At 46.2% G+C, this 27,278-nt stretch overlaps 2 protein-coding genes across 27 annotated transcripts in view; both read left to right on the forward strand.

Annotated features, from left to right (window-relative positions):
• The first annotated feature begins 721 nt into the window (after positions 1–721).
• Pus1 (pseudouridine synthase 1) lies at positions 722–12,656 on the forward strand. 5 transcript variants are annotated; one of them, XM_075983866.1, is made up of 6 exons: positions 722–801; positions 1,448–1,658; positions 4,274–4,411; positions 7,633–7,735; positions 11,253–11,944; positions 12,360–12,656. In XM_075983866.1, the coding sequence occupies exons 2-6, from the start codon at positions 1,458–1,460 to the stop codon at positions 12,405–12,407; spliced, it is 1,182 nt and encodes a 393-aa protein (XP_075839981.1). In that variant the 5' UTR covers positions 722–801; positions 1,448–1,457; the 3' UTR covers positions 12,408–12,656. The 5 variants fall into 5 exon arrangements, with proteins under 5 accessions (XP_075839981.1, XP_075839988.1, XP_075839971.1 ...); XM_075983873.1 differs by having other exon boundaries at positions 754–801; positions 1,418–1,658; XM_075983856.1 differs by having other exon boundaries at positions 772–1,100.
• A 1,633-nt stretch (positions 12,657–14,289) lies between these two features.
• Ep400 (E1A binding protein p400) overlaps positions 14,290–27,278 on the forward strand; it is a 106,658-nt gene continuing 93,669 nt past the window's right edge. For 19 of the 22 annotated variants that reach the window (XR_012911648.1, XM_075983894.1, XM_075983899.1 and 16 more), the window contains exons 1-2: positions 14,322–14,447; positions 25,000–26,366. Coding sequence is in view for 21 of the 22 variants with exons in the window: in XM_075983894.1 (XP_075840009.1) it covers positions 25,035–26,366 (1,332 nt within the window). In the remaining variant the exon portion in view is untranslated. Of the gene's footprint in view, positions 14,448–24,999; positions 26,367–27,278 lie in introns of all 22 variants that reach the window. The other 3 variants (XM_075984027.1, XM_075984036.1, XM_075984045.1) reach the window with 1 other exon arrangement.

Consider the following 27,278-nt stretch of genomic DNA (forward strand, 5'->3'; position numbering starts at 1 on the left):
TATGTGAGTTTCAGGCTGGTCAGGCCTATTTAATGAGACTGTCTCAAAAAAAAAAAAAAGGAAATGGCTAGGCAGTGGTGGTGCAGGCCTTTAATCCCCGCACTTGGGAGGCAGAGGCAGGTAGATCTCAGTGAACCTGGTCTACAAGTCGAGTTCCAGGACAGCCAGGACTGTTACACAGAGAAACCCTGTCTCCAAAAACAAAACAAAACAAAACAACAACAAAAAGGAAAATGTAGTTGGATGTAGACACCTATTTGTATGACCCAGGATCAGAACCCGTGCCCAATTTTATCAGTAACATGAGGACAACAGAATGATACGGTTTCATGCCATTAAACACATCAGTATCTGGCAATTGGAGCAGCTTCTGGAAACGAAAAACACAAGGACATCTTGATGGTCTGCGCACCGCAAAACCATTAAGAGTAGCTGTGACCTCCCAGTGCCAGGGTTGATACCTTGGGCCTTCAGGCAAGGGCCCACTTAGAACCACTGAGACGGTGCTGGGGTTATTTGGGCTTTAACGGTTATTATCTGATGATTGGCTCCCTGGTGCATTCCTAACCTGCACGTTTTAATGAAGTGGTTTTAATTCTCAAGACACAGCAGCTGCCAGCCTTCGGCTTCTTTCGAAATCTGCGCCTAGTCTAGCTTGGATCCTGGTTGGGAAGCCCCACCCACTGGGTCCACCCCACTAGGCGCGTCCCAGAAAGACTTTTGTCCGCCTTCGGCCGCCTTCCAACGCTTGCCCGCTTCCGCCTTCGTCCACGTGGTCGGCCTTCGGGGGTCCACGGCGCCGTGAGTGGGGCCGGCGGGACATTCCTCGCTCTGTACGCGCGCTGGCTGCGCTGTCTCTAAGGCGGCGGGCGGAGGGCAGGGGTTGTGGGGTGACAGGTCAGCCTAAGATCACGAGCGCTCCAGGGCCGGAGCTAAGAAAGATAGGGCAGGGGTGTTGGGGGTGCAGAGTTCATCAGGGATCCGTGAGATCGAGGGTCGGTGCCCGCCACCCCGCCGCGCATGGGCTTCCCCCGCCTGTGGGCTACACTGCTGAGAGCCTGGGGACGGTGGACGGCGCGCCCTGGCCCGCGCGTGCCCGGGTAAAGACTACGCGACCGGCGCCTCTGCCCTGAGCTCCCATTGCTGCCCTGGCTGTCTGCCTCTGCTTAACTTACCTGTGTCTTATCTCTACCTTGAGACTCCATCGCTACCTTGTAGTCCCCTGAGCTGTCTGCCTCTGCTGCCTGCTTGTGTCCAGCTGTGCGTCAAACTCTACCCCTGAGTTGCCACTGTTTCCTAACCCCAGTCACTTTGTCGTTTGTCATTGATGAGCCAGACTGATCTGCCATTAGACAAGGTCTTCAGAGACCGTTGAGGCAGGCAGAGAGCATCAGGTTCTGTTTTTGTATCCTTTTAGCACCTTGATCACTCATGCCTGTTTTCCCAGCCTGCCCCCTATGGCTGGAAACAAGGTGCCACCAGCGCTGGCTTCACACCAACAAGACAGGAAGGTCCGAGGTGGCTGGGTCTGGGAAGACACGCAGCATCCTCCCAAGAGGGCCAAGAGCAGTGAGGATGAAGAGCCAACACGAAAGCTACCAAAGCGCAAAATTGTGCTGCTCATGGCCTACTCCGGCAAGGGCTACCACGGCATGCAGGTGAGGAGGGCTGCGCCTAGACACCACCTACCTGGATCGACCCCTATTCCCTGATGCTCAGGAAATAGCAAAACCGAGAGTCTTCCATATAAGACTTGGGTGGTTGTGTTTCACGAATGGTTAGGCCAGCTCTGTGCCTATTCACATGTGACCTTGGGAGCAGTGAGTCTTGTGATTAGCGTGGAACCTACACAGTACTTGGGCATGCTGAGAGTGGAGACCAGAGAGATGGCAGGTGCTACTTGGCCAGTATCCTGGGGGGCAGCTGGGGCAAGGCTGGTACCTACCACCAACTTGACCTTTTGAAAGTGGCACTGACCAGTGTGGGAAGAATCTTGGTCCTTCTTGTCACCTCTGCTATTAACACTTCCCATTTATAATTTTTCTTTTTTTTTTAAAGATTTATTTATTGGGCTGGAGAGATGACTCAGTGGTTAAGAGCATTGTCCGCTCTTCTTGAGGTCCTGAGTTCAATTCCCAGCAACCACATGGTGGCTCACAGCCATCTGTAATGAGATCTGGTGCCCTCCTCTGGCCTGCGGGCATACATGGAAGGAATGTTGTACACATGATTTATTTATTTATTATGTATACAACATTCTGCCTCCATGTAGGCCTGTAAGCCAGAAGAGGGCACCAGAGCTCATTACAGATGGTTGTGAGCCACCATGTGGTGGCTGGGAATTGAACTCAGGACCTCTGGAAGAGCAGTCAGTGCTTTTAACCTCTGAGCCATCTCTCCAGCCCCACAATTTTTCTCTTTAAAAAGACATTTATTTATTTATTTTTACTTTATGTTCACTGGTGTTTTGCCTGCATGTATGTCAGTGTGAAGGTGTCAGGTTCCCTGGAACTGGAGTTACAGATAGTTGTGAGCTGCCATGTGGGTGCTGGGAATTGAACCTGGGTCTTCTGGAAGGTCAGCCATCTTAACTCTTAACTGCTGAGTCATCTTTCCCCAGCCCCTCTAGTTTTTCTTAAAACAATTTGTTTTGTTTGGTTTTTCGAGATAGGGTTTCTTTCTCTGTGTCATCCTGGCTGCCCTGGAACTTGCTCTGTAGATGAGGCTGGCCTCGAACTCAAAGAGATACACCTGCTTCTGCCTCAAGAGTGCTGGGATTAAAGGTGTGTACCACCATACCCAGCTTTAAAACAAACTTTAACCTTTATTTTTATTTTGTATATCTGGGTGTTTGCTTGCATGCATGTCTGTGTACTGTGTGCATGCACTGCCCTCAGAGGCATAGGATCCCTTGGGACTGGAGTGACAGGCAGTTGTTAGCTGCTATCAGGGTGCTGAGAATCAAACCCAGTTCTCTAGAAGAGCAGTCAGTGCTTAGCCACTGAGCCATCTCTCTGATCCCTTTTCTTACTTTTTAAATCTTAATTTGCTAGGTGGTGGTGGCACACACATTAATCCCAGTAGTCGGGAGGCAGAGGCAGGCAGATCTCTGGGAGTTCAAGGCCAGCCTGGTCTACAAATTTAGTTCTAGGATAGCCAGGGCTGCTACACAGAGAAACTTGTCTTGAAAAACAAGACGAAAACCACCACCAACAAAATACTTTAATCTGATGCACAGGATGGTGTTCATTGCTGCGATGCATCCAGCTAAAACAATAGCTGTGAAATGTCTGAGCAAGCATGATAGTGACTTTGAGAACGGATGACAGCGGTGACACAAGTCATGTCCCTTTCTGCTGTAAAAAGATCACATCGCCCATCATCCTGGCATTCAGGAAGTTGGTGCAGGAGGGTTTCAATTTCAAGGACAGTCTGGGCTACAAAAAAAACTATATGGGCTTCATAGCGAAACTCATTTTGTGAGAGTGGGTAGTAGTGGTGGTTTTAATCTGACGTAGACTATGACATTGGTGAGAACATACAGACTGTTCACTGCTCCTGGGGTGACTAGTCCGCTTTTTGGAGGGCAGTTCTGATTATGAAAAGTTATTTATTTTTTTTTATTTTTAAGATTGATTTATTAATGTTCTGCCTGCATGTCTGCTTGCACATCAGAAGAGGGCACCAGATAATAATAATGAGATTACAGATGGCTATGAGCCACCATGTGGTTACTGGGAATTGAACTTAGGACCTATGAGCCAGCTCTCCAGCCCAGAAATTTTTAAATGTGGGCTGTCTGAAGAATTTTATGCCTTTCAAGTAAGATCCTGTTTGCCTCAGTTTCCTCATTACATAAATGACAAAGATGCCTGGCTCATAGGGCTGAGTGAGGCTTATGGTCTTTTTTTGTTATAATCTTTTTATGTCATTTGGGAAGTGTCCCTGACTTCATGGTGCATTTAGGGGTGGACTTCCGTGGTAATGAGAGCAGACTTTGAGAAGATTTCCTCATGCAGGGAACTTGGCTGAGGTACTCACAGGCCTGTTCCCTTGGGAAGGTTTCCTCTGAGAGCATGGATACAGTTTATTTTGGGGATTGGTAGGATGTATCTGATATGTCTGAGCTTGTGCACTCACGCACACACTGGACCGTGGTTGGGGTAGGCTCAAAGGTGCAGCATTAGCTGGTTCCAGAAGTGATGCTCAGCTTCCTGGCCTACGTATATCCTAAGAACTCATGAAAACAGGGTGTCTATTTTTTTTTCTTTAGAGGAATCTGGGGTCGTCTCAGTTCAGGACCATTGAAGATGATTTGGTATCTGCCCTAGTCCAGGCAGGTTGTATCCCTGAAAACCATGGGACAGACATGAGGAAGATGTCCTTCCAGCGATGTGCTCGCACAGACAAGGTATGTGCCCCATCTGCCTGTAGCTTTCACTGTCACCTGTGAGAAGGGATCTTAGCCAGGGTTCATGCCCGATGAGGCATGATAGCAATTTTGATAGTAGTGACATAGTTTGTGCGGTTGGCTGAGTTGGTGGCACTTGTCTATCATGCCAGTGTTAGAGGGGAAGAACACTTTGTTTGTTGTCAGGAGGCCCGGAACACAGACTACTAATCTGCTGCTGGGTCCCAGCTGGGCTGAACAGGACCCCGTCTTCACTGGCCTTTGCTTCCTTTGCACAGCTCTGGCCGAGGCCAAAGGCAGCATGTGGTATGTCTTTGCTTTATAGCCATGCACAATAGCCCCTCCACAAAGTAGATATGATTATTAGGGTGATTGCACTTGTTTAGTTTAGGTGGGTGAATTTTTCCCCTTAATTTTGATTTTGGATTTTTTTTTTTTAATCTGATACAACAAAAGAGATGATATATTGCTCTGGGGAGGATTTAGCATTTAAGAGCACTTACTGTTCTTCCAGAGGACTGGAATTTCGTTCCTAGCAAATTCAGGTGGCTCACACTTTCTGTAGACTCCAACTCCAGGGGATCCAATGCCTCTGGCATTTTGGGCACCTATACATATAATTACATATTAAAAATGTTTATAAAGAATACAGGGGCTGGAGTGATGGCTCAGAGGTTAAGAGTACTGACTGCTCTTCCAGAGGTCCTGAGTTCAATTCCCAGCAACTGCATGGTGGCTCACAACCATCTGTACTGAGATCTGGCGCCCTCCTCTGGGATGCGGGCATACATGGAGGCAGAATGTTGTATACATAATAAATAAATAAATCTTAAAAAAAAAAGATTAAAAAAAATACACATGGGGCCTGGAGAGATTGCTTAGTGGTTAAGAGTATGGCTGGGCTCCTCTTTCAGAAGTCCTGAGTTCAATTTCCAGCAACCACATGGTGGCTCACAAGCATCTGATGTCCTCTTCTGTCAAGCAGCCATATATTCAAGTATAAATCTTTAAAAAAAAGAATACATATAATTAAAAATTTTAAAAAAGACATGATTTATTGGCCACAGCTCAGAATAAACAGAACTAGTTCGGGATGCCACAGTCCAGGGCAAAGACCAACACAGGCTGTTTTGGTTCTAAACAAGACAGGTCTCACAGGTTGACTTTGGCATTGGATGGTGATAGAAGTTCTAACTCCAGGAGAAACAAATTATGTTGCCTATAGTGCAACAACTTATAGCAGTGTTCCTGGCCTCTGGCATTTCTTATATCTGTCCCCATAGCCTTTGCTTTTGCCTGCACTTTTGCTTCTTCCTCCACCTCTGTATTCATGACTGTGATTTCAGATAGAGCTGGGTAAGTCTGCATCACTTATTTGTATAGCCAAGATGTATTCATTGCAACATATAGTTAGTGTAAGCATCTGTGTCTTCTGTGTGGGCACTAGGACTTTTTGTTGTTGTGTGTGAGTGTGTGTGTGCACACGTGGAAGTCAGAGACTTTGTTGTTGTTGTGTGTGAGTGTGTGTGTGCACACGTGGAAGTCAGAGACTTTGTTGTTGTTGTTGTGTGTGAGTGTGTGTGTGCACACGTGGAAGTCAGAGACTTTGTTGTTGTGTGTGAGTGTGTGTGCACACGTGGAAGTCAGAGACTTTGTTGTTGTTGTGTGTGAGTGTGTGTGTGCACACGTGGAAATCAGAGACTTTGTTGTGTGTGTGAGCGTGTGTGTGCACACGTGGAAGTCAGAGACTTTGTTGTTGTTGTTGTGTGTGAGTGTGTGTGTGCACACGTGGAAGTCAGAGACTTTGTTGTTGTGTGTGAGTGTGTGTGTGCACACGTGGAAGTCAGAGACTTTGTTGTTGTTGTTGTGTGTGTGAGTGTGTGTGTGCACACGTGGAAGTCAGAGACTTTGTTGTTGTGTGTGTGAGTATGTGTGTGCACACGTGGAAGTCAGAGACTTTGTTGTTGTTGTGTGTGTGAGTGTGTGTGTGCACACGTGGAAGTCAGAGACTTTGTTGTTGTGTGTGTGAGTGTGTGTGTGCACACGTGGAAGTCAGAGACTTTGTTGTTGTTGTGTGTGTGAGTGTGTGTGCACACGTGGAAGTCAGAGACTTTGTTGTTGTTGTGTGTGTGAGTATGTGTGTGCACACGTGGAAGTCAGAGACTTTGTTGTTGTTGTGTGTGTGAGTGTGTGCACATGTGGAAGTCAGAGACTTTGTTGTGTGTGAGTGTGTGTGCACACGTGGAAGTCAGAGACTTTGTTGTTGTTGTGTGTGTGAGTGTGTGTGTGTGAGTGTGTGTGTGCACACGTGGAAGTCAGAGACTTTGTTGTTGTTGTGTGTGTGAGTGTGTGTGTGCACACGTGGAAGTCAGAGGGCAACTTTGAGTAGTGATTTCTATCATGGATTCCGGGGATCAGGTCACCAAGCTTGCAGGGCAGGTTCTAGTAGCTACTCGGCCATCTCTCCTGCCCAAGTGAGAGGTCTTGGACAACACTGTGTACCCACATGATAAGCATATCACCACAGTGACTCATCCTGCAGAAGTGGCTGCTTGTGGCTGATGGCCTAACTTTTGTATTCCATATCACAAGGTCAAGTACTGCTTTCTGTCTCTGATTGGCTTGGGTGTCTACCCTGGAATCAGTTCCTGGTTGATGGTGGCACTTAGGGGCACACCTTGAGAGGCGGCATCACATTCCCAGGCTTGGGATATAAAAACATGGCTGGGCCTGGGTCTTTATGATTGCATTGACCTCCAAAGGAGCCTGTTGTGTGTAGATTGGGTGGTAAGGCTTGAAAGCACAGCCAGGTATGGTGGTACAAGTGTCCCAGAAGTTGTGAGTCTGAGCAGGATTTCAAATTTGAACATAGCCTAGGCTACAGAGTTCAAGGCTTTATAGCAAGACTCAGTTTTAAAACAAACAAGAGAAGAACACTGGGCCTACTTATGTGCAATTGTCATCCCAGCAGAGGAGAGGGCTTGTGGGAAGCTCAGCTTGGTATACATAGTGAGTTACAGGCCAGCTAGGGTTACATAGGGAGACCCACTCCCCAAAGCACCCAAAACAAATAAATAACAAAAACAAGCACAGTGAGAACAAGATGGCTGCAGTGGCTGAGCTGGACTGTTGGCTGCTTCTTCTGCCTCCGGACCAGGGTGTAAGGGTTGTGCTGGAGGACTCCTAACCCACCTCTCCTCTCTGCTCTGTATTCTTTGCAGGGTGTGTCTGCAGCTGGGCAGGTAGTATCCCTAAAGGTGTGGTTAATTGACAACATTCTGGACAAGATCAATAGCCACCTTCCATCCCACATTCGGATTCTGGGTAAGCTTCCCTGTGCAAGCACCTGTGGCCTCATGGTCAGAGGCTATGCTTGCTCTGCTACCCCTGGCCAAGCCCTTTGGGGAGGAAGTGGAGAATCTTGTAGATGCTCAGCAGGTGGTTAGGTACTGGGAATGTTCAGTGTTGTTCCCTCAGGATTAGCTAGTTGAGTGCACAGTTCCGTGGCCTTTGGCCATACAGCTCTGATAGTTTGTGAATACTTTTCTCATAAAATGATGGTTGTGAACATGTAGACAGATGGTTAAAACAAGGCCAGCAGTGATCCTTTGTAGCAGGACTGGTAAATGGATTTTTAGAACCTGATTTAGATTTAGAACCTTGTTTCAAGCCTTCTCTCTCTCTCTCTCTCTCTCTCTCTCTCTCTCTCTCTCTCTCTCTCTCTTTCTCCCTCCCTTCCTCCCTCCCTCCCTCTTTCTTTCTTAAAGATTTATTTATTTATTTATTATGTATACAGTGTTCTGGTGCCAGCAGGCCAGAAGAGATCCAGATCCAGATCTCACTACAGATGGTTGCTGGGAATTGAACTGTAGGCGGCAGCACTCTTAACCACTGAGCCATCTCACCAGACCTCAAGCCATATTTCTAGCCCCTGTTAACTTCTTTTTTTTTTTTGAGTTATTTATTTTATATACACACATTGGTATTTTGCTTGCATGTATGTATGTATGAGAGTGTCAGATTCCCTAGAACTGAGGATACAGACAGCTGTGATCTGCCATGTGGGTGCTGGGGAATGGACTCCAGTCCTCAACAGAACAACCAGGGCTCTCTACCCCTGAGACATCTCTCCAGTGTCCTCTCCCCCCCCCCCCCCCGCCCCCTTTAATTTTCTTTTCTTTTCTGTTGTTTTTGTTTTTCCAGACAGGGTTTCTCTGTGTAGCTTTGGGGCCTGTCTTGGAACTCGCTCTGTAGACCAGGTTGTCCTCAAACTCACAGAGATCCACCCGCCTCTCCCTCCTGAGTGCTGAGATTAAAGGCGTGCGCCACCACCACCTTGCTTTCTTTTTGTTTTTTGAGACAGGGTCTTTTTACGTAACCCTGATGTTATGGAACACATGATGTAAATTAGGCTGGCCCTGGGTCCATAGAGACCTGCCTGCGAGTGCTGTGATTAAAAACTTTGTATTTAATTATTAATTTTTGTTGGCAATGCTAGGCCTTAAATCCATGGCCTTGCACATGCTAGTCAAGGTTTTTATTTGTTTTTTTACTTATTTTTATTTTTATTGAGCTCTACATTTTTTTCTAGGCTTCCCTCCTTATTTCTCCCCTCTCCTCCAACCTTCTCCCAAGGTCCCCATGCACCCAGGGATCTTACTCAGGAGATCTTGTCTTTTTCTACTTCCCATGTAGATTAGATCTATGTAAGTCTCTCTTAGGGTCTTCATTGTTGTCTAGGTTCTCTGGGATTGTGATTTGTGGGCTGGTTTTCTTTGCTTTATTCCTTTTTTTTTTCTTTCTCTTTTTAGATAGGGTCTCATTGCATAGTCCTGGCTGGACTGGAGCTCTGCTATGTAGACAGGCTGACCCTGAACTCACAGAAAACTGCTTCCTGAGTGCTGGAGTTAAAGCACTTAATACCAGTAGTCAAATTTTCTGTCTCTGAGCTATGCTCCCTAGCCAACTTCCTAAAAAAAAAAAAAAAAAAAAAAAAAAAAAAAAAGAGTCAGCTGTGTTAGACTGTGCTGAGAACAGTGAGTTCTTGTCCATCCTGGGCCCGAGTAAAACTCTGTCTCAAAAATAAAATCAAGGGCTGGAGAGATGGCTCAGAGGTTAAGAGCACTGACTGCTCTTCCAAAGGTCCTGAGTTCAATTCCCAGCAACCACATGGTGGCTCACAACCATCTGAAATGAGGTCTGGTGCCCTCTTCTGTTTTTTTTTTTTTTTTTTTTTTTGGTTTTTCGAGACAGGGTTTCTCTGTGGTTTGGTGCCCTCTTCTGGCCTTCAGGCATACACACAGAAAGAATATTGTATACATAATAAATAAATAAATATTTTTTAAAAAAATCAAATAAAATCTAGATGAGTAATATGTAAATAAGTAAGATGTGTACCACCATGCTTGGCCAATAGAGTACAGTTTTATTTGGTTTGGTCTTTTTCTGACCTATGATGACAGTTTTATTCTAGAATCCTCCAGAATAAACTCTTTGAATGTCACTTTTGATTACTTTTGGTTTGTCTTGCTATTCATGTCCAGGAAGAATATTTAATGAATTACCTGGGCAGAATCTGTTTTGGTGGTTTTTTTTTTAATATTTATTTATTTATTATGTATACAGTATTCTGTCTATGCCTGCAGGCCAGAAGAGGGCACCAGACCTCATTACACATGGTTGTGAGCCACCATGTGGTTGCTGGGAATTGAACTCAGACCTTTGGTAGAGCTGGCAATGCTCTTAACCTCTGAGCCATCTCTCCAGCCCTTTTGGTGGGTTTTTAATTTTTTAAATTTTTGTTTTGTTTTTCTGTTTCTTTGTTTTTGTTTTGTTTTGTTTTGAAGACAGCTTTGGCTGTCCTGGAATTTACTCTGTAGACCAGGCTGTCAGCTATCTACCTGCCTCTGCCTCATGAGTACTGGGATTAAAGGAAAGTACTACCACCTCCCAGCCTTGTTTTGTTTCTTGAAACAGAGACTCACTATGTAGCCTTGGATATCCTGGAACTCACTATATAGACCAGGCCTGCCTCCACCTCCTTGAGTGTTGTCTAAAGGCATTTCCCATTGTGCTCAGCACAAGTCTTTTTTAATTGTTTGAGAATTTCTTACATGCATATAAAATGTTTTGATCAAAATTCCCCCCATTCTCACCCTTCTAGTTCTTTTCTCCTCTTCCCTAACACTTTTCCCTCCCAGTTAGTGTTGCTTATATGTATATTCATGTAGTCCTGGAGCACGGGTAACCTTTCAGGGGTTGTATTAGCCGAGGAAAATGGACTTTCTTTTTTTTTTGGTTTTTCGAGACAGGGTTTCTCTGTGGTTTTGGAGCCTGTCCTGGAACTAGCTCTGTAGACCAGGCTGGTCCCAAACTCACAGAGATTCGCCTGCCTCTGCCTCCCGAGTGCTGGGATTAAAGGCATGCGCCACCACCGCCCGGCTGAAAATGGACTTTCTTTGCCCAGCATCCAATAGTTGCCAATAGCTCTTCAATTAGAGGTGAGAACCTCCAGTTTTGCTCGGTAGTTAGCATTTCTTGCTGTTAAAATCTGCTGCTGTATCTGTATAAAGACTTAGCATTCTAGTCCTTGCTACCTCCTTCAGATGGCTCGTGATTCTTATAACCTGAGCCTGGCGCGTTTGCCAGCTACAGTTTCGGCAGACCCTTAGGTTTGACATCTGGGATTGTTTCATTTTGGGTTTCAGCATTGTGTAGATTCTGAGTTTGGAGTCAGAACTGGGTACCTGTCCTGGGCAAGTGGTGCCAGAATCATACTATCAGGATGGCCCATCTTGGAAGTGTTTCTGCTCACCTGGGTTTCTTAAATGCTGCCCTCTAGGATTGAAGAGGGTCACGGGCGGGTTCAACTCTAAGAATAAGTGTGATGCCAGGACCTACTGCTACATGCTGCCCACCTTTGCCTTCGCTCACAAAGACCGGGATGTACAGGATGAGAGTTATCGCTTGAGTGCAGAGACCCTGCAGCAGGTCAACCGGCTTCTGGCCTGCTACAAGGGCACCCACAACTTCCACAACTTCACTTCACAGAAAGGGCCAAGAGAGCCCAGTGCACGCCGCTACATTCTGGAAATGTACTGTGAGGAGCCCTTTGTACGAGAGGGCCTGGAATTTGCTGTGATCAAGGTGAAGGGCCAGAGCTTCATGATGCATCAGATCCGGAAGATGGTTGGCTTGGTGGTAGCCATTGTGAAGGGTTATGCCCCTGAGAGTGTGCTGGAGCGCAGCTGGGGTGAGGAGAAGGTGGATGTGCCCAAGGCACCAGGGCTTGGTTTAGTCCTGGAGAGGGTGCACTTTGAGAAGTACAATCAGCGCTTTGGCAGCGATGGGCTGCATGAGCCCCTGGACTGGACACAGGAGGAAGGAAAGGTGGCTGCTTTCAAGGAGCAATACATCTATCCTACCATTGTCAGCACTGAGCGGGACGAGCGGTCCATGGCCCAGTGGCTCAGCACTCTCTCTATTCACAACTTCAGTGCCACTGCACTTGGAGCATCTGGTACAGGTGCCCAGGTAGGAGCCTGGTCTGTAGTGTGCATATGTGTACACACTAGGGCTGGGTGGACTGGGTAAACACTTGTCTTCAGCCCTAGTTGTAGATACCAAGGTGAGCCCCAGAGAGTCTCTAAAGTCACACAGCCTCTGGAGGAATGGGGGTTCTGTAGTTACTGGGCTTACCTCCAGCTCCTGCCCCACCCTGTGGCTGAAGCAGTAGTTGTCCTAGGATACCCCAACTGTCCTCTAGGCAAGCTGCTGAGCAGTCTGGTTACCTGTAAAGGTGTAGGCTGCCCGTTCAGTTGCAGTCTGTTTCTGTGCCTCCAATGGACTTCCCTCAGCTCAAGCACTTGGCACTGTACCCAGGATTCTCCCCATGCCTACAAGTTGGGTCTCACAGTCCTTTACCTATCTGACCCCCTGTTTCCTACAGGTCCCCAGTTCCCTGGAGGGCAGCGAAGGGGATGGAGACACCGACTGAAGCTACAGCTGCGCCACTGCTATGAGGGCTGAGGCTGGAGTCTCTCAGGACATGGAAGCCAAGGATGCTGGGGCCAGCTTGTGGATTTAGCCTGGCTTCATAACCTCAGGATATTAAATTCTCATTCTAGGAATCAGCTGCCTCTTAGCCCATGCGTTGTGTATATACACCTTAGCATGAAAGGACACTTTTATAAAAAAAAAAAAAGGAGTGATTTTTTTTCCTATTAAATATGTTTTGCTTAGTGAATTATTCTTTTTCTATTTTCAGTTATTCTTTATTGGTTGTAAGATGATTGGGACACTGCTGTTAGGGATAGCACGGGGCTGTGGTTGACACGGCAGGCAGTAGATGTAGGTGAGTGCAGTGGTGTGTCCCGCCACCAGCAGTGTGCTCCCAATGGCTACCCATACCCTCATTTTCTATCCTGGCCTGTTTTGAAGTGGCTACCTTGGTAATGTGAGCTCTTGGCTGTGATTCCATACTGCTTGTTCTTGGGCTATGGAGAGACCCCCAGGGGGGCTGTGCTTCAGCAGCCTCCTCAGCAGGTGGTGGTTCCCACCTGAGCAGTGGAGCTGTGGAGCTGTGGAGCTGTGAAATGGAGCTTGGGGTCTTCCATGTTCTGACCTCAGGACACTCTTATCCATTCTGTCCCTGAGACTCTAACACAGATTTGGAAGCCTAACTTCCACCTGGCTGTTCAGAGCTTGGGTTTGGAGCGTATCCCTCCTCACTGCACACTGACTGCCACTACCTCAGCATGAGACTTGGAGTGCCCCCTTTAGCCCAGTGGAATCCTTCCAGAACATCCTTACATTTTTTGCAGATTCAGCCCTTAGACCTGTTATGGCGGTTGGATGCTAAAAAGAAATCCCACACTAGCTCAGAATTGAGAAATAGTCATTTATTAAGGGGTAAACTCACAAATCAGAACCCTTCGGTTGACTGGTCTCAAAAAACAAAGGTTTGGGGGGCTGGAGAGATGGCTCAGAGGTTAAGAGCATAGCCTGCTCTTCCAAAGGTCCTGAGTTCAATTCCCAGCAACTGCATGGTGGCTCACAACCATCTGTAATGAGGTCTGGTGCCCTCTTCTGGCCTGCAGGCATACACGCAGACAGAATATTGTATACATAATAAATAAATAAGTAAATATTTTTAAAAATGCTGCCTTTTAAAAATAATGTTACTCCACTAGGGAGGCAGAGGCAGGCGGATCTCTGCGAGTCCGAGGCCAGCCTGGTCTACAAAGTGAGCTCCAGAACAGCCAGGGTTGTTACCCAGGAGAAACCCTGCTTAAAGGATCCCCCCCCCCCCCCCCCCCCCCCCCCCGCAAAGTCTCACTTTGCTGGTCCAGGTCGGTCCCAAACTTGCACAGCAATTCTACCTCAGCTTGGTCGCAGTTATCATTTCTCTGCTTTCTAATGTTTCTAATTTCCACACTTCTGCTCACCTCATTTCAGCTTTCTTTCTATGAACTACAGCGATACTCGTCTTTTAGGCCTTCGGGCTAGTCCCCTGGTCCCCAGAAAGACGTGGCTACGACCCAGAGGACTCGATTACATCCGCCGAACTTTTCCTAACCAGGCCGCGTAACTGGGGGGTGGGGAAGGGAGGGGAAGAGGGAGGAAGACATCAGGCCACGCCCCGGCCCGCAGGCACCTGCTTGCGCGCACACTCCTCCTCGTAAGGACCAAGCGGTCCCAAGTCGCGTGGCTGAGGCCACCAGAGGCGACTCTGGGGGAGTCCTCAGCTCTCTGGATTCCGCCCCAGACCGGTCCAACGCGCAGCCTGGATATAGCCCCGCCCCTTGCCTCCGCCAACTGGAGCGTTTTAACTTCAGGCGACCTCGCACGGCTGTGACGGGCGTTGCAGGACAGGTGCTGCTAGTCCCTCTCCGCTTGCCGTAGCCCCGGCGCCGCTGCTTCCTGCGCCGGTGGACCCGGATACGCCGAGCGGCTGCGGCGCGCTCGAGCCTGCGGGCTGTCCGGACGCGGCGGAGCGGAGCTCGAGGTGTAGGGTGACCTGAACGGCGACAGCGGGGTGAGAGGCAGGGCTGTAGGCAGCTGGCGGAGGTGGCGTGCCGGGCGGTCGCCTTCAGCGGTGCTGCTGCGAGCGCTTGTCAGGCCCAGGCCGCGGCGGTGCTTTGTCGTGGGCGGGCGGGGCCGAGCGGCGCGGAGAGGTACCGGTGGTCGGGCTTGGCGCTCGTCCGACCTCTGGAAGGCCTTTTCCTCGTCTGCACCCCCGCGAGCCGGGTTCTTGGCAGGCGCGCGGCCTGTGCGGAGCGGTCGGGAAGGCGGGGCTCTTAACGCTCGCGGCACCGTTGGTCTGCGGTGCTCGGCTTTCAAGGCGCAGAGCTGGGACCTAAGGTAGAGCGGAAAGAGCGCCAGGGACCGGGGAGATTGCCGGGCCGGGTCCCCGAGGTACACCATCAGCCTCCGGGCCTCTGTCTCCGCAGGTCTGTCCCCAGATCTAGTATTTGGGAGCACCACGACTTTTGGGGGTTGCGCTCATCCCTGGCAGGATGTTTGCGTTCTGTGAATTCTGGATTTTACGCGTGACAGTATTACCGCGTAGCTCTGGCTGGCCTTTATACGTGCTATTTAGACCAGGCTGTCCTTGAGCTCACAAAGATCCGTGGTTCTTGTACATTTTTTGTTTGTGGCATTTGTACACTATGAATGTTCTGGAAACTTTAAATTTTCTGTTTACATATTTAGATTTTCTGAGAAAAAGTCTCATGGAAGTCCGAGTTAGTCTGTATGGAACTCGCTAAGTAGCCCTATCTGGCCTGTTATTCTTAGAAGTCCAGCTGACTGCCACAGTACTGGCGATACAGGTGTGAGCCATCATACCCGGCTGTTATACTTACTTTTTTTTTTCGAGGTGAACCTTACTTTTGTGTCCCAGGCGGGCCTCTGACCGACCCTGGGCTCAGGTTATCTTCCTACCTCAGTCTCCCTCTCTGGTTTTTCGAGACATGATTTCTCTGTGTAGCATTGACTGTCCTGGAACTCGCTCTGTAGACCATGCTGGCCTCGAACTTACAGAGATCCGCCTGTCTCTTTTCAAGAATTAAAGGCTTGCGCCAGGACCGCCCGGCTCCTACCTCAGTCTCTTGAGTAGCTGGGAGTGTAGGTGCCTGCCGCAGTGCCCAGTTCGGTCCCCCCCCTTCATTTTTTATTTTTTAAAGGCATGGTCTCATTGAGTAGTTCTGGGTGGCCTGGAACAGGTGGGCTTCTATCTTAGAGATCTGCCTGCCTTTGCTATCTGACTTGTAATGGATTAAAGGTGTACTCCCCCCATGTTTATAACTCAGACAGTTTAATACCCAAAGTGTCTTTATTGTCCCTTGTTCTGTTCTTCTAACTTTAAAAAATGGTTGGGATTGATTATGTAAAGCTTTGTGTCTTAAACTGTGGAGGTACCATGATCGTTCAATTGTACAATAGCTGCCTCATAATATTGCTTTGTACTGTTGTCCCAGTGAGGTATTTGTTGATGTTGTGACCTCTGTGTTTGTTGTTTTCTGGCTGCCTTATTCTTATCTACCTAGTAACCTTTCCTTGTCTGAGTGCTCCCTCCAGTTGACCTTTCAAGTTCTTAGCTACCTTGTATTCCAGGGTGGGAGAGAATTTTTGTGTGCTTCCTGTCACCATTTGCTTCTTTTTCTCTGTAGCACCTTTTCTTGGGCTTTTGGGCATCTCCTCCCCACTGATTAGGTACCGCTGTTTCTGAAGTCTTTGATCTGGTTGTCCATGGACCTTTTTTTTCTTTCTCTTTCTTTCTTTCTTTCTTTTTTTTTTATTTGTGTGTGTTCATGTGTATGCAGAGACAAGAGAGTATCTGATTTTTTGGTGCATGTGAGCTACCCAATGTTGGTGCTGGAATTCAAACTCTGATCCTCTGGAAGAGCATCATGTACTCTTGATCCCTGAGCCGTCTCTTCAGCTCCTCTCCCCAGACAGGGTTTCTCTGTGTAGCTTTAGATCCTGTCCTGGAACTTGCTGTGTAGACTAGGCTGGCCTTGCACTCATAGAGATCTGCCTGCCTGTGCCTCCTGGAGTGCTGGGATTAAAGGTGTGCACCACCACTGCCTGACTTTCTTTGACCCTTTTTATTTTATGTGTATAGGTGTTTTGCTTACATGTATATCTCTGTACCTCTTGATTGCCTGGTATCCACAGAGGCTAGAAGAGGGAATCACTTACCTTGGACCTGGAGTTACAGAGGATTGTAAGTCACCATGGTGGTGATGGGAATTGAACCTAGGTCCTCTGGAAGAGCTGCCAGTGCTCTTAACTGCTGAGCCATCTGTCCAGCTCCTGTCCATGAGTTTCTTGAGATTGTTAAAAAGAAAACAAGTGAAAATATTGTCTTTTTTTTCCCAGTTCATTAGCAATGGCTGTCCTTGAATAATATGTAGACCTGTCTGGGCTTGAACTCGTGATTCTTCTGCTTCTGTCTTCTTAATGTTTCTATTGTAGGCTTGTGCCACCATACTTGACTGAAAGCATTATTTTTATTTTTAATTTTTTAGTTTTTCGAGACAGGGTTTCTCTGTAGCTTTGGAGCCTGTCCTGGCACTAGCTCTTGTAGACCAGTGTAGCAATAAGGGCGGCAGAGGGGCTGCATCCCCAATACCCCAGCCGCCTGCCCGGCTAGGTTTACCCGAAATAATTACACACAAACTGTATTCATTTAAACACTGCTTTGGCCCATTTCTATCTAGCCTCTTCTAGGCTAATTCTCACATATTAATTTAGCCCATTTCTAATCATCTGTGTAGCGCCCCTAGGTGCGCTTACCGGGAAGATTCTAGCCTATGTCCATCCTGGGTCGGAGCTTCATAGCGTGCATCTTCCCTGGAGCGGGCAGCATGGTGTCTCTCTGAAGGCGTCTCCTCTGGAGAGGAGAGCTGTCGAGTCTGACCTCACTTCCTCTTCCTCCCGGCATTCTGTTCTGTTTACTCCTCCCACCTATCTCCTAACCAATGAGAGCCAAGCAGCTTCTTTTATTTTAACCAATGACCTTCCTCCATCATTTCCCCTTTTTCGGTTTAAACAAAAAAAGGCTTTAACTTTAACATAGCAAAATTACATATAACAAAACAGTTATCAAGTAAAAGTTACATCAGAAACATTTATACATATAACAAAATTGACCGAAATCTCTATCAATAAAGCAAAATATATACTAATGCAAATTATTCATGTCTATATCATATCCCCCTTTAAATGTAAAAGAACATTTATAAACCATATTTGGGAACATGGGCGCAGTTTTTTCTCTCCAAACTGCTTCCTGCTGAATGGGGGCGTCGTTAATTAGGTCTTTCATGGTATAACCTGTGTGCCAGGGTCATCTCAGTTGGCAGTTGAGCAAAGCAATTTTCTGAAGATGTTCACAGCAACCCTTCAGGAGGACGTGGTCCATCATACCAAATCGGAATAGAAGAAATGAACAGGGTCTCATCCTCTGTGAAAACAAAATAAGAAACTCCTTTCCAAAGCATCATGTCCTTAGATCCAAATTTCGAAATCGTAATACCCTTATATCCATTCTGGTTTAGCTTGGCAGCCCATATAATGAAATGTCTGTCTGTACTTAGCTCCTTTACAGTCAAAAATTTTAAAGAAAACACAATGTACATAATCCAGACTCTCTGTGGATTTTCCATTTTTACGTAGCTTATTTTTACTCTATCACTTTACTTTATTCTGTCTTTTTAAAGACTTTACCTTTTTTTTTTAACATTAACTTTATTTTCTATATTCTTTTTCTTCTCTCTCCCAAGCCTACGTACATTCATCCAACAGTGTGACTCATTTAGTGGTCTGAATCTGTCCTATTGTGAATCTGCAATTTTTTACTATCCAGGAGCACTTTTGATTTGCACCTTTAAATCACTAGGCGCTTAAGAATCTAAGCTGTGACATTCCTAAGTTAACTTTTTGCTTTTTGAGCATATATCTTTGACCTGGAATAACCCTGTAGCCCAGGCTCTCTTTGAACTCTCAGAGATCCGCCTGTCTCTGCCTCCCAGGCATTGGGATGAAAGGTGTTTGCTACTACACCTTGAACTCACAGAGATCTGTTGTCTCTGCCTTCTAGGCACTGGGATTAAAGGCGTGTGCTACCACACCTTGAAGTCACAGAGGTTTACTTTAAGAATTTTAACTTTTAGTCTGCATATATTTTTAACACACTTTAAATCATTTAAAAATTTTCTCTGTCTTTGAATCTCTCTTTACTGTATATCTCTCTTTTTCTGACCACATGAGTCTTTAATTTACCAAGCAATCTCAGTAGGACTAAAGGCGTGGCTTTGCAGGCTAGATGTAGCCCATTCCTTAGCTTTCCAGCCTCATGGCTGAGGTACTGGCTGCAAGGTCCCTGCCAGCCAGTGAGCTACAACAGACAACACTCAAATCCTCTCTCGGTAGCCGGCCCTCCTGCCTCAAACAGTCAGAGTTTGCCCTGGCAGGATGGCCCAGAAAGCCGGCATTTTTAAATGTGCAGCTTTTTTCCTGCTACGGCTGAAAACCGAAAAGCATGCCTTCAGCTTTTCATCAACACCGTTTAAGTGTTTCGTGGCAGGACCTCTTAATGAGCTGCAGGGTTTTGCAGCTAAAGCTGAGTCAGGAAGCTTCTCTTAGATGAGAGCGCTTACTTGCCTCTAGCAAGCAGAGTGGACCCAAGAAATTGCCATAAGAAACATGCTTTACTCTATTCTTTTCCAAGCTTTCTCAGGCTTTCTGTGGACTCAGTTAGCCACACGTCTGGGCGTCATTTGTAGTAATAAGGGCGGCAGAGGGGCTGCGTCCCCAATACCCCAGCCGCCTGCCCAGCTAGGTTTACCCGAAATAATTACACACAAACTGTATTCATTTAAACACTGCTTTGGCCCATTTCTATCTAGCCTCTTCTAGGCTAATTCTCACATATTAATTTAGCCCATTTCTAATCATCTGTGTAGCGCCCCTAGGTGCGCTTACCGGGAAGATTCTAGCCTATGTCCATCCTGGGTCGGAGCTTCATAGCGTGCATCTTCCCTGGAGCGGGCAGCATGGTGTCTCTCTGAAGGCGTCTCCTCTGGAGAGGAGAGCTGTCGAGTCTGACCTCACTTCCTCTTCCTCCCGGCATTCTGTTCTGTTTACTCCTCCCACCTATCTCCTAACCAATGAGAGCCAAGCAGCTTCTTTTATTTTAACCAATGACCTTCCTCCATCAGACCAGGTTGGCCTCGAACTCAGAGATCCGCCTGCCTCTGCCTCCTGAATGCTGGGATTAAAGGTGTGCACCACCACCGCCTGGCAAGCATCATTTTTAATAATATAAAAGATTAAACAGTTTTTCTGAATGTGTAGGTACTGAGGATCAATCTGAGGGTCCTACTCATGCTAAGCAAACACTCAAATCATTAAGTAATATCCCTAACTGTTTTTTTTAATATTTATGTATTTATTCATTTATTTATGTATTTTTAATGCAATATTCTATGCAGGCCAGAAGAGGGCACCAGACCTCATTACAGATGGTTGTGAGCCACCATGTGGTTGCTGGGATTTGAACTCAGGACCTTTGGAAGAGCAGGCAACGCTCTTAACCGCTGAGCCATCTCTCCAGCCCTATCCCTAACTCTTATGCTTAAACATTGAATGTTGTTTTATAATACCTGTAGGTAGAGCTAATTAGTTTTTGGTGTCTGTCAAATGACTTATTTGGGAATGGAAAGGGTTCTTGAACATTGGGGTTCTCAGTGAAGGTATCTACATTTGTGTGAAAGAGAGTTTTGAAATGTAAGGGTACTTTGTTGGGAGAGAGTAGAGTACGTTTTGTGTGGCTGGATCTCAGTGATTGGGTGATACAAGGCCGTTTTAGTCTAGATGCCACTGCTCTGCTTCTGGGACTTGATCTGCATCTGGGTTCTGACTCTCACTGAGTTTTCTCACTGAGTGTGCGCTCTCTTGTATATATGTGTGGATGCTCATGTGGTGGTCAGAGGTGGTCTAGTGTTGGTTTTGCCTTCTACTTGTTTGAAATAGGGTGTTTTCAAACCTATGTATACCAGGCTAGGTGGCCTGGGACCTGGACATTTTCCTGTCTCTGTTTCCCATTTCAGTGTAGGAGCCTGGGGATTACAGACAAGCTCTACCGTGTCCTTCTTTTACATGGGTCTTGGGACTTGAAACTCAGGTCCTCTTGTTTGTGCAGTAAGTACTTTACCTACTAAACTATCTCCCTAACCCGAAATCCTCTCAAATCCTGCTACTGCTCAGTTACAACTTTATTGTTTTTGGGAATTACAAAATTGAATTTCCTTCAGGAATACATTTTCTGGATTTCTATTTTATGTTTTCTACATTTAGTGTAGAACTCTAGCTGGTAAAAATGTTTAATTATTTGATACGTGCATTTTGATGAGTTTGGGTTTTCTCAATGTGTCTTTATAACTTTTTTTATTGATAAAAGGAGAATAAAAAAAAAACAAATTTCCACCTCCTCCCAGCCTCCCATTTCCCTCCCCCTCCTCCCACTCTTCTCCCCCTCCTTCCACTCTTCTCCCCCTCCTCCCACCCCTCTCCCCTTCCCCCCACTCCTCTCCCCCTCCCTCTCCAGTCCAAAGAGCAGTCAGGGTTCCCTGCCCTGTGGTAAGTCCTAGGTCCTCCCCCCTCCGTCCATATCTAGGAAGGTGAACATCCAAACTGGCTAGGCTCCCACCAAGCCAGCACATTAAGTAGGATCGAAACCCCGTGCCATTGTCCTTGGCGTCTCATCAGCCCAAAAAAGATGAACATGGGATGTACTCACTCATAATTGGTTTCTAGCCATAAATAGGGGTCACAGAGTCTACAATAGGTGAACCTAAAGAAGCTAAGTAAGAAGGTGTCTTTATAACTTTTTATCTCTGTCTCTTTCTGCTGGTTTTGTGACTTGTTTTACTTTGTTTCTGAAGCTGGGGCACTCTCTTTGGAGCTGCCTTGCATTCACAGCCACTTTGCTCAGGCCTCCTGATAGCTGGGATCATGGGCATGGTCCCCACATCCAGATTATGGATTCCTGTACGTGGAGGAACTTCTTTCTGCTCCTTTGTTTTGTTATTTTGACATTCTGAGATTTTGTTTTGTTCTTTTTCTTTCCTTCTTTTTATTTGATGTGCATTGATGTTTTGCCAGGGATGTCGGGACAGTTGTGAGCTGCCATGTGGATGCTGGGAATTAAACCTGGGTCCTCTGAAAGAACAACCAGAATCAAGTGTTTTTTTTTTATACATTTTTTATTTTATTTTATTTTATTTTAGTTTTTCGAGACAGGGTTTCTCTGTAGCTTTGGAGCCTGTCCTGGCACTAGCTCTTGTAGACCAGGCTGGTCTCGAACTCACAGAGATCCGCCTGCCTCTGCCTCCTGAGTGCTGGGATTAAAGGCGTGCGCCACCACTGCCCGGCTATTTTTTTATATTTTTTACATTTGATATTTATTGAGCTCTACATTTTTCTCTGCTCCCCTCCCTGCCTCTACCCCCAAATCCTCCCCCAAGGTCCCCATGCTCCCAATTTACTCAGGATATCTTGTCTTTTTCTACTTTCTACTTCCCAGGTAGATTAGATCTATGTAAGTCTCTCTTAGTGTCCTCATTGTTGTCTAAGTTCTCTGGGATTGTGGTTTGTAGACTGGCTTTCTTTGCTTTATGTTTAAAAACTACCTATGAGTGAGTACATGTGATAATCATATTTCTGTGTCTGGGTTACCTCACACAAAATAATGTTTTATAGCTCCAACCATTTTCCTGCAAAATTCAAGCTGTCGTTATTTTTTTCTGCTGTGTACTACTCCATTGTGTAAATGTACCACATTTTTCTAATCCATTCTTCGGTCGAGGGGCATTTAGGTTGTTTCCAGGTTCTGGATATGACAAACAATGCTGCTATGAACATAGTTGAGCACATGTCCTTGTGGCACGATTGAGCATCCTTTGGATATATACCCAAAAGTGGTATCAATGGGTCTTGAGGAAGGTTGTTTCCTAATTTTCTGGGAAATCACCACACTGACATCGAAAGGGGTTGTACCAGCTTGCATTCCCACCAGCAATGCAGAAGTGTTTCCCTTTCCCCACAACCTCTCCAGCATAAGTTGTCATCAGTGTTTTTGATCTTGGCCATTCTTACAGGTGTAAGATGGAATCTTAGAGTTGTTTTGATTTGCATTTCTCTGATGACTAAGGATGTTGAACATTTCCTTAAGTGTCTTTCAGCCATTTTAGATTCCTCTGTTGAGAGTTCTCTGTTTAGGTCTGTACTCCATTTTTATATTGAATTATGTGATCTTTTGGTGTCCAATTTCTTGAGTTCTTTGTATATTTTGGAGATCAGACCTCTCTCTGATGTGGGGTTAGTGAAGATCTTTTCCCATTCTGTAGGCTGTCGTTTTGTCTTGTAGACCGTGTCCTTTGCTTTACAGAAGCTTTTCAGTTTCAGGAAGTCCCATTTATTGATTGTTTCTCTCAGTGTCTTTGCTGCTGGGGTTATATTTAGGAAGTGATTCCCTGTGCCAATGCATTCAAGTGTACTTCCCACTTTCTCTTCTATAAGGTTCAGTGTGGCTGGCTTTATATCGAGGTCTTTAATCCATTTGGACTTGAGTTCTGTGCATGGTGATAGATATGGGTATATTTTCATTCTTCTACATGTTGATATTCAGTTATGCCAGCACCACTTGTTAAATCTCTCTCTCTCTTTTTTTTTTTGGTTTTTTGAGACAGGGTTAAATATCTTTCTTTTTTCCATTTGATATTTTTTGCTTCTTTATCAAAGAACAGGTCTTTGAAGATGTGTGGATTGATATCCAGGTCTTCTTCTTCTTCTTCTTTTTTTTTTTTTAAAGAAATTTAACATTCTGCCTCCTTGTATGCCCACATGCCAGAGGATGGCGCCAGATCTTATTACAGATGGTTGTGAGCCACCATGTGGTTGCTGGGAATTGAACTCAGGACCTTTGGAAGAGAAGTTCTTAACTACTGAGCCATCTCTCCAGCCCCATATCCGGGACTTCTATTCGGTTCCATTGGTTCTCCTGTCTGTTCTTATGCCAATAGCAGGCTGTTTTCAGTACTGCAGCTCTGTAGTAGAGTTTGAAGTCAGGGATTGTGATGCCTCCAGAAGTTGTTTGCAGTCCACCATGGTGGAGAATAGGCAGCTCTGATGTCTGATACCTAGACTGTGCTTTCCTGCTTTGTCTTCTCGTTTCTTCTGAAGCTTTCTTTCTTATCACTGTAGCCTTCTCTGCTTAGCCTTTTTTTTTTTTTTGGTTACACTGTATGTACATGGTTGCCATACATAGTTGACTGGGAGACTGCCACTCACTGAAGGCATGTATAGTCATCACCCATTGTGCTTTCCTCACCAAGGTGATGACAGTGTTGACTTGAGCTTGAAGGGACTCGTGGTTTCTTAATGGAAACATATTCTTTGCCCTCAGCTTGCTTCTTTGGATCAACAGTATAACTACTCTGGTCTGTTCTTGGGAGGCAGATGTAGCTATTTAGCATATAAGCCCTGGCTAAACTAGTGAATCCCAAGAGCCACTTTGAGCCACTTACAGAGGAGAAAGGTTCTTTGGTACTGTGGTGTAACTAGAGGTTTCTCTTCTACCTTCCATTTCTCAAATAACCATTCTGAGGCTTAATATTAATTACAAACTGTTTGGTCTCTTAGCTTAGGCTTATTACTAACTAATTCTCTCTCTCTCTCTCTCTCTCTCTCTCTCTCTCTCTCTCTCTCTTTTCTTTTGGTTTTTCAAGACAGGGTTTCTCTGTAGCTTTGGAGCTAGCTCTTGTAAACCAGGCTGGCCTTGAACTCACAGAGATCCTTCTGCCTTTACCTCCCAAGTGCTGGGATTAAAGGTGTGCGCCACCATCGCCCGGCTCTAACTAGCTTTTATAACTTAAAATTAACCTAAATTAACCCATTTCTTTTATTTTATATTTTTCTACGAGGCTCATGGTTTGTTACCTCACAGTTTGTTTCCCCAGTGACTGCTAGCTTTTCGCCTGATTCAACCTTCTTTTTCCCTTTATCTCTGCTTAGATTTCCCACCTGGCTCTATTCTGCCTGGCTATTGGCGAAATCAGCTTCTTTATTAACCAGTGGTAATAAAACATATTCACAGCATGGAGAAGAGCTTCCCACATCACTGTGGCAGAGCTCACAGGGTCATTTACAAAGTAGCCACTGTCCCTTTGGGCTGAATGTGCTGTGTAGTACCATAGTTCTTATTTCATAGTTCTTTCTTAAGTGACTTACCAACTTCTTGGCTTTTTACTTCTATATGAGGCAGGGGCTAGGGCACCCTCCCTCCCTGACCATCTTTCCTTTGGAATCTTGGGTGGAGAAAAGGGGAAGGGAGTTATAAGTTGTAAGTGGCCACCTGTTCTTTTATATAAAGTAATGAAAAGAGCTCTAGTTTGAATCAGACCCATGGTAACATATGTTCAAGTATCATTTCAGTGCTGCTGAGTGGCAATTGTATTAAGTGGTAATCAAATGTTGTATTTGCCTTCCAATGTCTTGATTTTAATTTTTATTTTTTCCAGGGGAATATTACATTGGATAGAAAAGGGAGGTGATAATGCACCATGGCAGTGGTTCTCAGAATGTCCAGCATCAGCTACAGAGGTCTAGGTCCTTCACTGGGAGTGAAGAGGAGCAGCCAGCCCATCCTAACTTATCCCCATCGCCTGCAGCGCCTTTCGCTCCATCAGCCAGCCCATCTGCGCCCCAATCCCCTGGGTACCAGATTCAGCAGCTTATGAGCAGAAGTCCTGTGGCTGGGCAAAATGTGAACATCACACTACAGAATGTTGGCTCTGTTGTAGGAGGGAACCAGCAGATTACACTGGCCCCTCTGCCACTGCCCAACCCCACCTCGCCAGGTTTTCAGTTTGGTGCACAGCAGAGGCGCTTTGAGCATGGGTCTCCATCATACATTCAAGTTACTTCTCCCCTGTCACAGCAGGTCCAGACTCAGAGCCCCACACAGCCTAGCCCTGGGCCAGGGCAAGCCCTGCAGAATGTTCGTGCAGGTGCCCCAGGCCCTGGACTGGGCATTTGCAACAGCAGCCCCACTGGAGGCTTTGTGGATGCCAGTGTGCTTGTGAGGCAGATCAGCTTGAGCCCCTCAAGTGGTGGTCACTTTGTATTTCAGGAGGCACCAGGCTTGACCCAGATGACCCAGGGAGCCCAGGTTCAACTCCAGCATTCAGGAGCTCCCATCACTGTCCGAGAACGGAGACTCTCACAACCTCATGCACAGTCAGGAGGCACCATTCACCATCTGGGGCCTCAGAGCCCTGCAGCTGCAGGAGGCACTGGGTTGCAACCTTTGTCCAGCCCGAACCACATCACCACGGCCAGCCTGCCACCCCAGATCAGCAGCATTATTCAGGGCCAGTTGATACAGCAACAGCAGCAGGTGCTTCAGGGGCAGCCACTGAACAGATCTCTGGGGTTTGAAAGGACACCAGGTGTGCTGCTCCCTAGTGTTGGGGGGCCTTCAGCATTTGGGATGACATCCCCACCGCCGCCAACCAGCCCATCCAGAACCACCATGCCTCCAGGCCTTTCCAGTGTGCCTCTCACGTCTATGGGAAGCTCAGGAATGAAGAAGGCTCCCAAGAAGTTGGAGGAGATCCCTCCAGCCTCCCAGGAGATGGCACAAATGAGAAAGCAGTGCCTGGACTACCACTACAAGGAGATGGAGGCACTTAAGGAGATCTTCAAGGAGTACTTAATTGAACTGTTCTTCTTGCAACATCTTCAGGGCAACATGATGGATTTCTTGGCTTTTAAAAAGAAACATTATGCCCCTTTACAAGCATATCTTAGGCAGAATGATTTGGATATTGAAGAGGAAGAGGAAGAGGAGGAAGAGGAAGAGAAATCTGAAGTTATCAATGATGAGGTAAGACAACAGTTGAGTAGTCTTGAAAGGCTATATATAAAGCAAAATAGATGGTGTGCAACAGTAGACTGAAGATGTGTGAGTAACGGGGTAATATAGGTTTGAGTGGCATAGGATCTGAAGAGGAATAAAGTGTGTGCTTTTCTTCTTCCTTCATGTAGAGGAAGAGTTAGCTGTCTGTGGGGAAGATGGACTGTTTGTGACTGATGCCTTCTCAGAGTCAGGTGTTGTCACTGAGAACCAGAACCCATCCTGGGCAGAGAGCTCAGCTAGTGCTATCTAGGCTTCTCACTTCTGTGTATGTGGTCCTTGGCCAACATGATACTGTTGGCAGTCCTCTGGCAACCCACAGGAAAGGTTCTCCTGGTTCAGTGAGGCTTAATTCTTCTCCCCTGTCTTCCTGGTTTCACTATATGTTTATGTAGGTCTGTCCATAAAAACAAGGTTTTTAAACAAGTAAGTCACTAGGTGTATTTTGTGTGGGTTGTTCACAATTTAAGTATAGATAATATCAAACAACTATAAGAAATTTTATATTTTAGGTTTTAGATGTAGTGTTAGATGTGAGATCTTATTTTAAGCTCACACTTTGAAATCATCTATGGAGTGATACTTGAGACAGAAGCTTTTATAGACAGTTTGTTTTTGGGTTTCTAGAATGCTGCACAGTAAATCCCCCCTAACAGCACAGCAGTTCCGCAGTTCTCTGAGGTATGCTGGGGTCTTAGTGGCCTGTACTGTGATGCACTGTCTTTTGTGCCTTTGTCTTGTGTAGTGTTTATTATGTCGGTGGAACTTATTTTGTTTTATGATAGAGCTAAAATAATTTAAAATGCTGTCAGCCCTTTGGCAATGAAACCTGCTTTTGGTGAGCAAAAGTTTGCCTTTGCTCCAGAGTCCTCACTACATCTG

The sequence above is a fragment of the Microtus pennsylvanicus genome, chromosome 1 (assembly GCF_037038515.1).
Source record: "Microtus pennsylvanicus isolate mMicPen1 chromosome 1, mMicPen1.hap1, whole genome shotgun sequence".
Lineage (NCBI taxonomy): Eukaryota > Metazoa > Chordata > Mammalia > Rodentia > Cricetidae > Microtus > Microtus pennsylvanicus.

Bases quoted from the DNA above. Each gene is read 5' to 3' on its own strand.
- Pus1 (XM_075983845.1), top strand. From the start codon at position 1,021: ATGGGCTTCCCCCGCCTGTGGGCTACACTGCTGAGAGCCTGGGGACGG. The intron at 4,412-7,632 runs GTATGTGCCCCA...TATTCTTTGCAG, and splicing joins GATGTGCTCGCACAGACAAG to GGTGTGTCTGCAGCTGGGCA. The intron at 11,945-12,359 runs GTAGGAGCCTGG...TGTTTCCTACAG, and splicing joins CATCTGGTACAGGTGCCCAG to GTCCCCAGTTCCCTGGAGGG.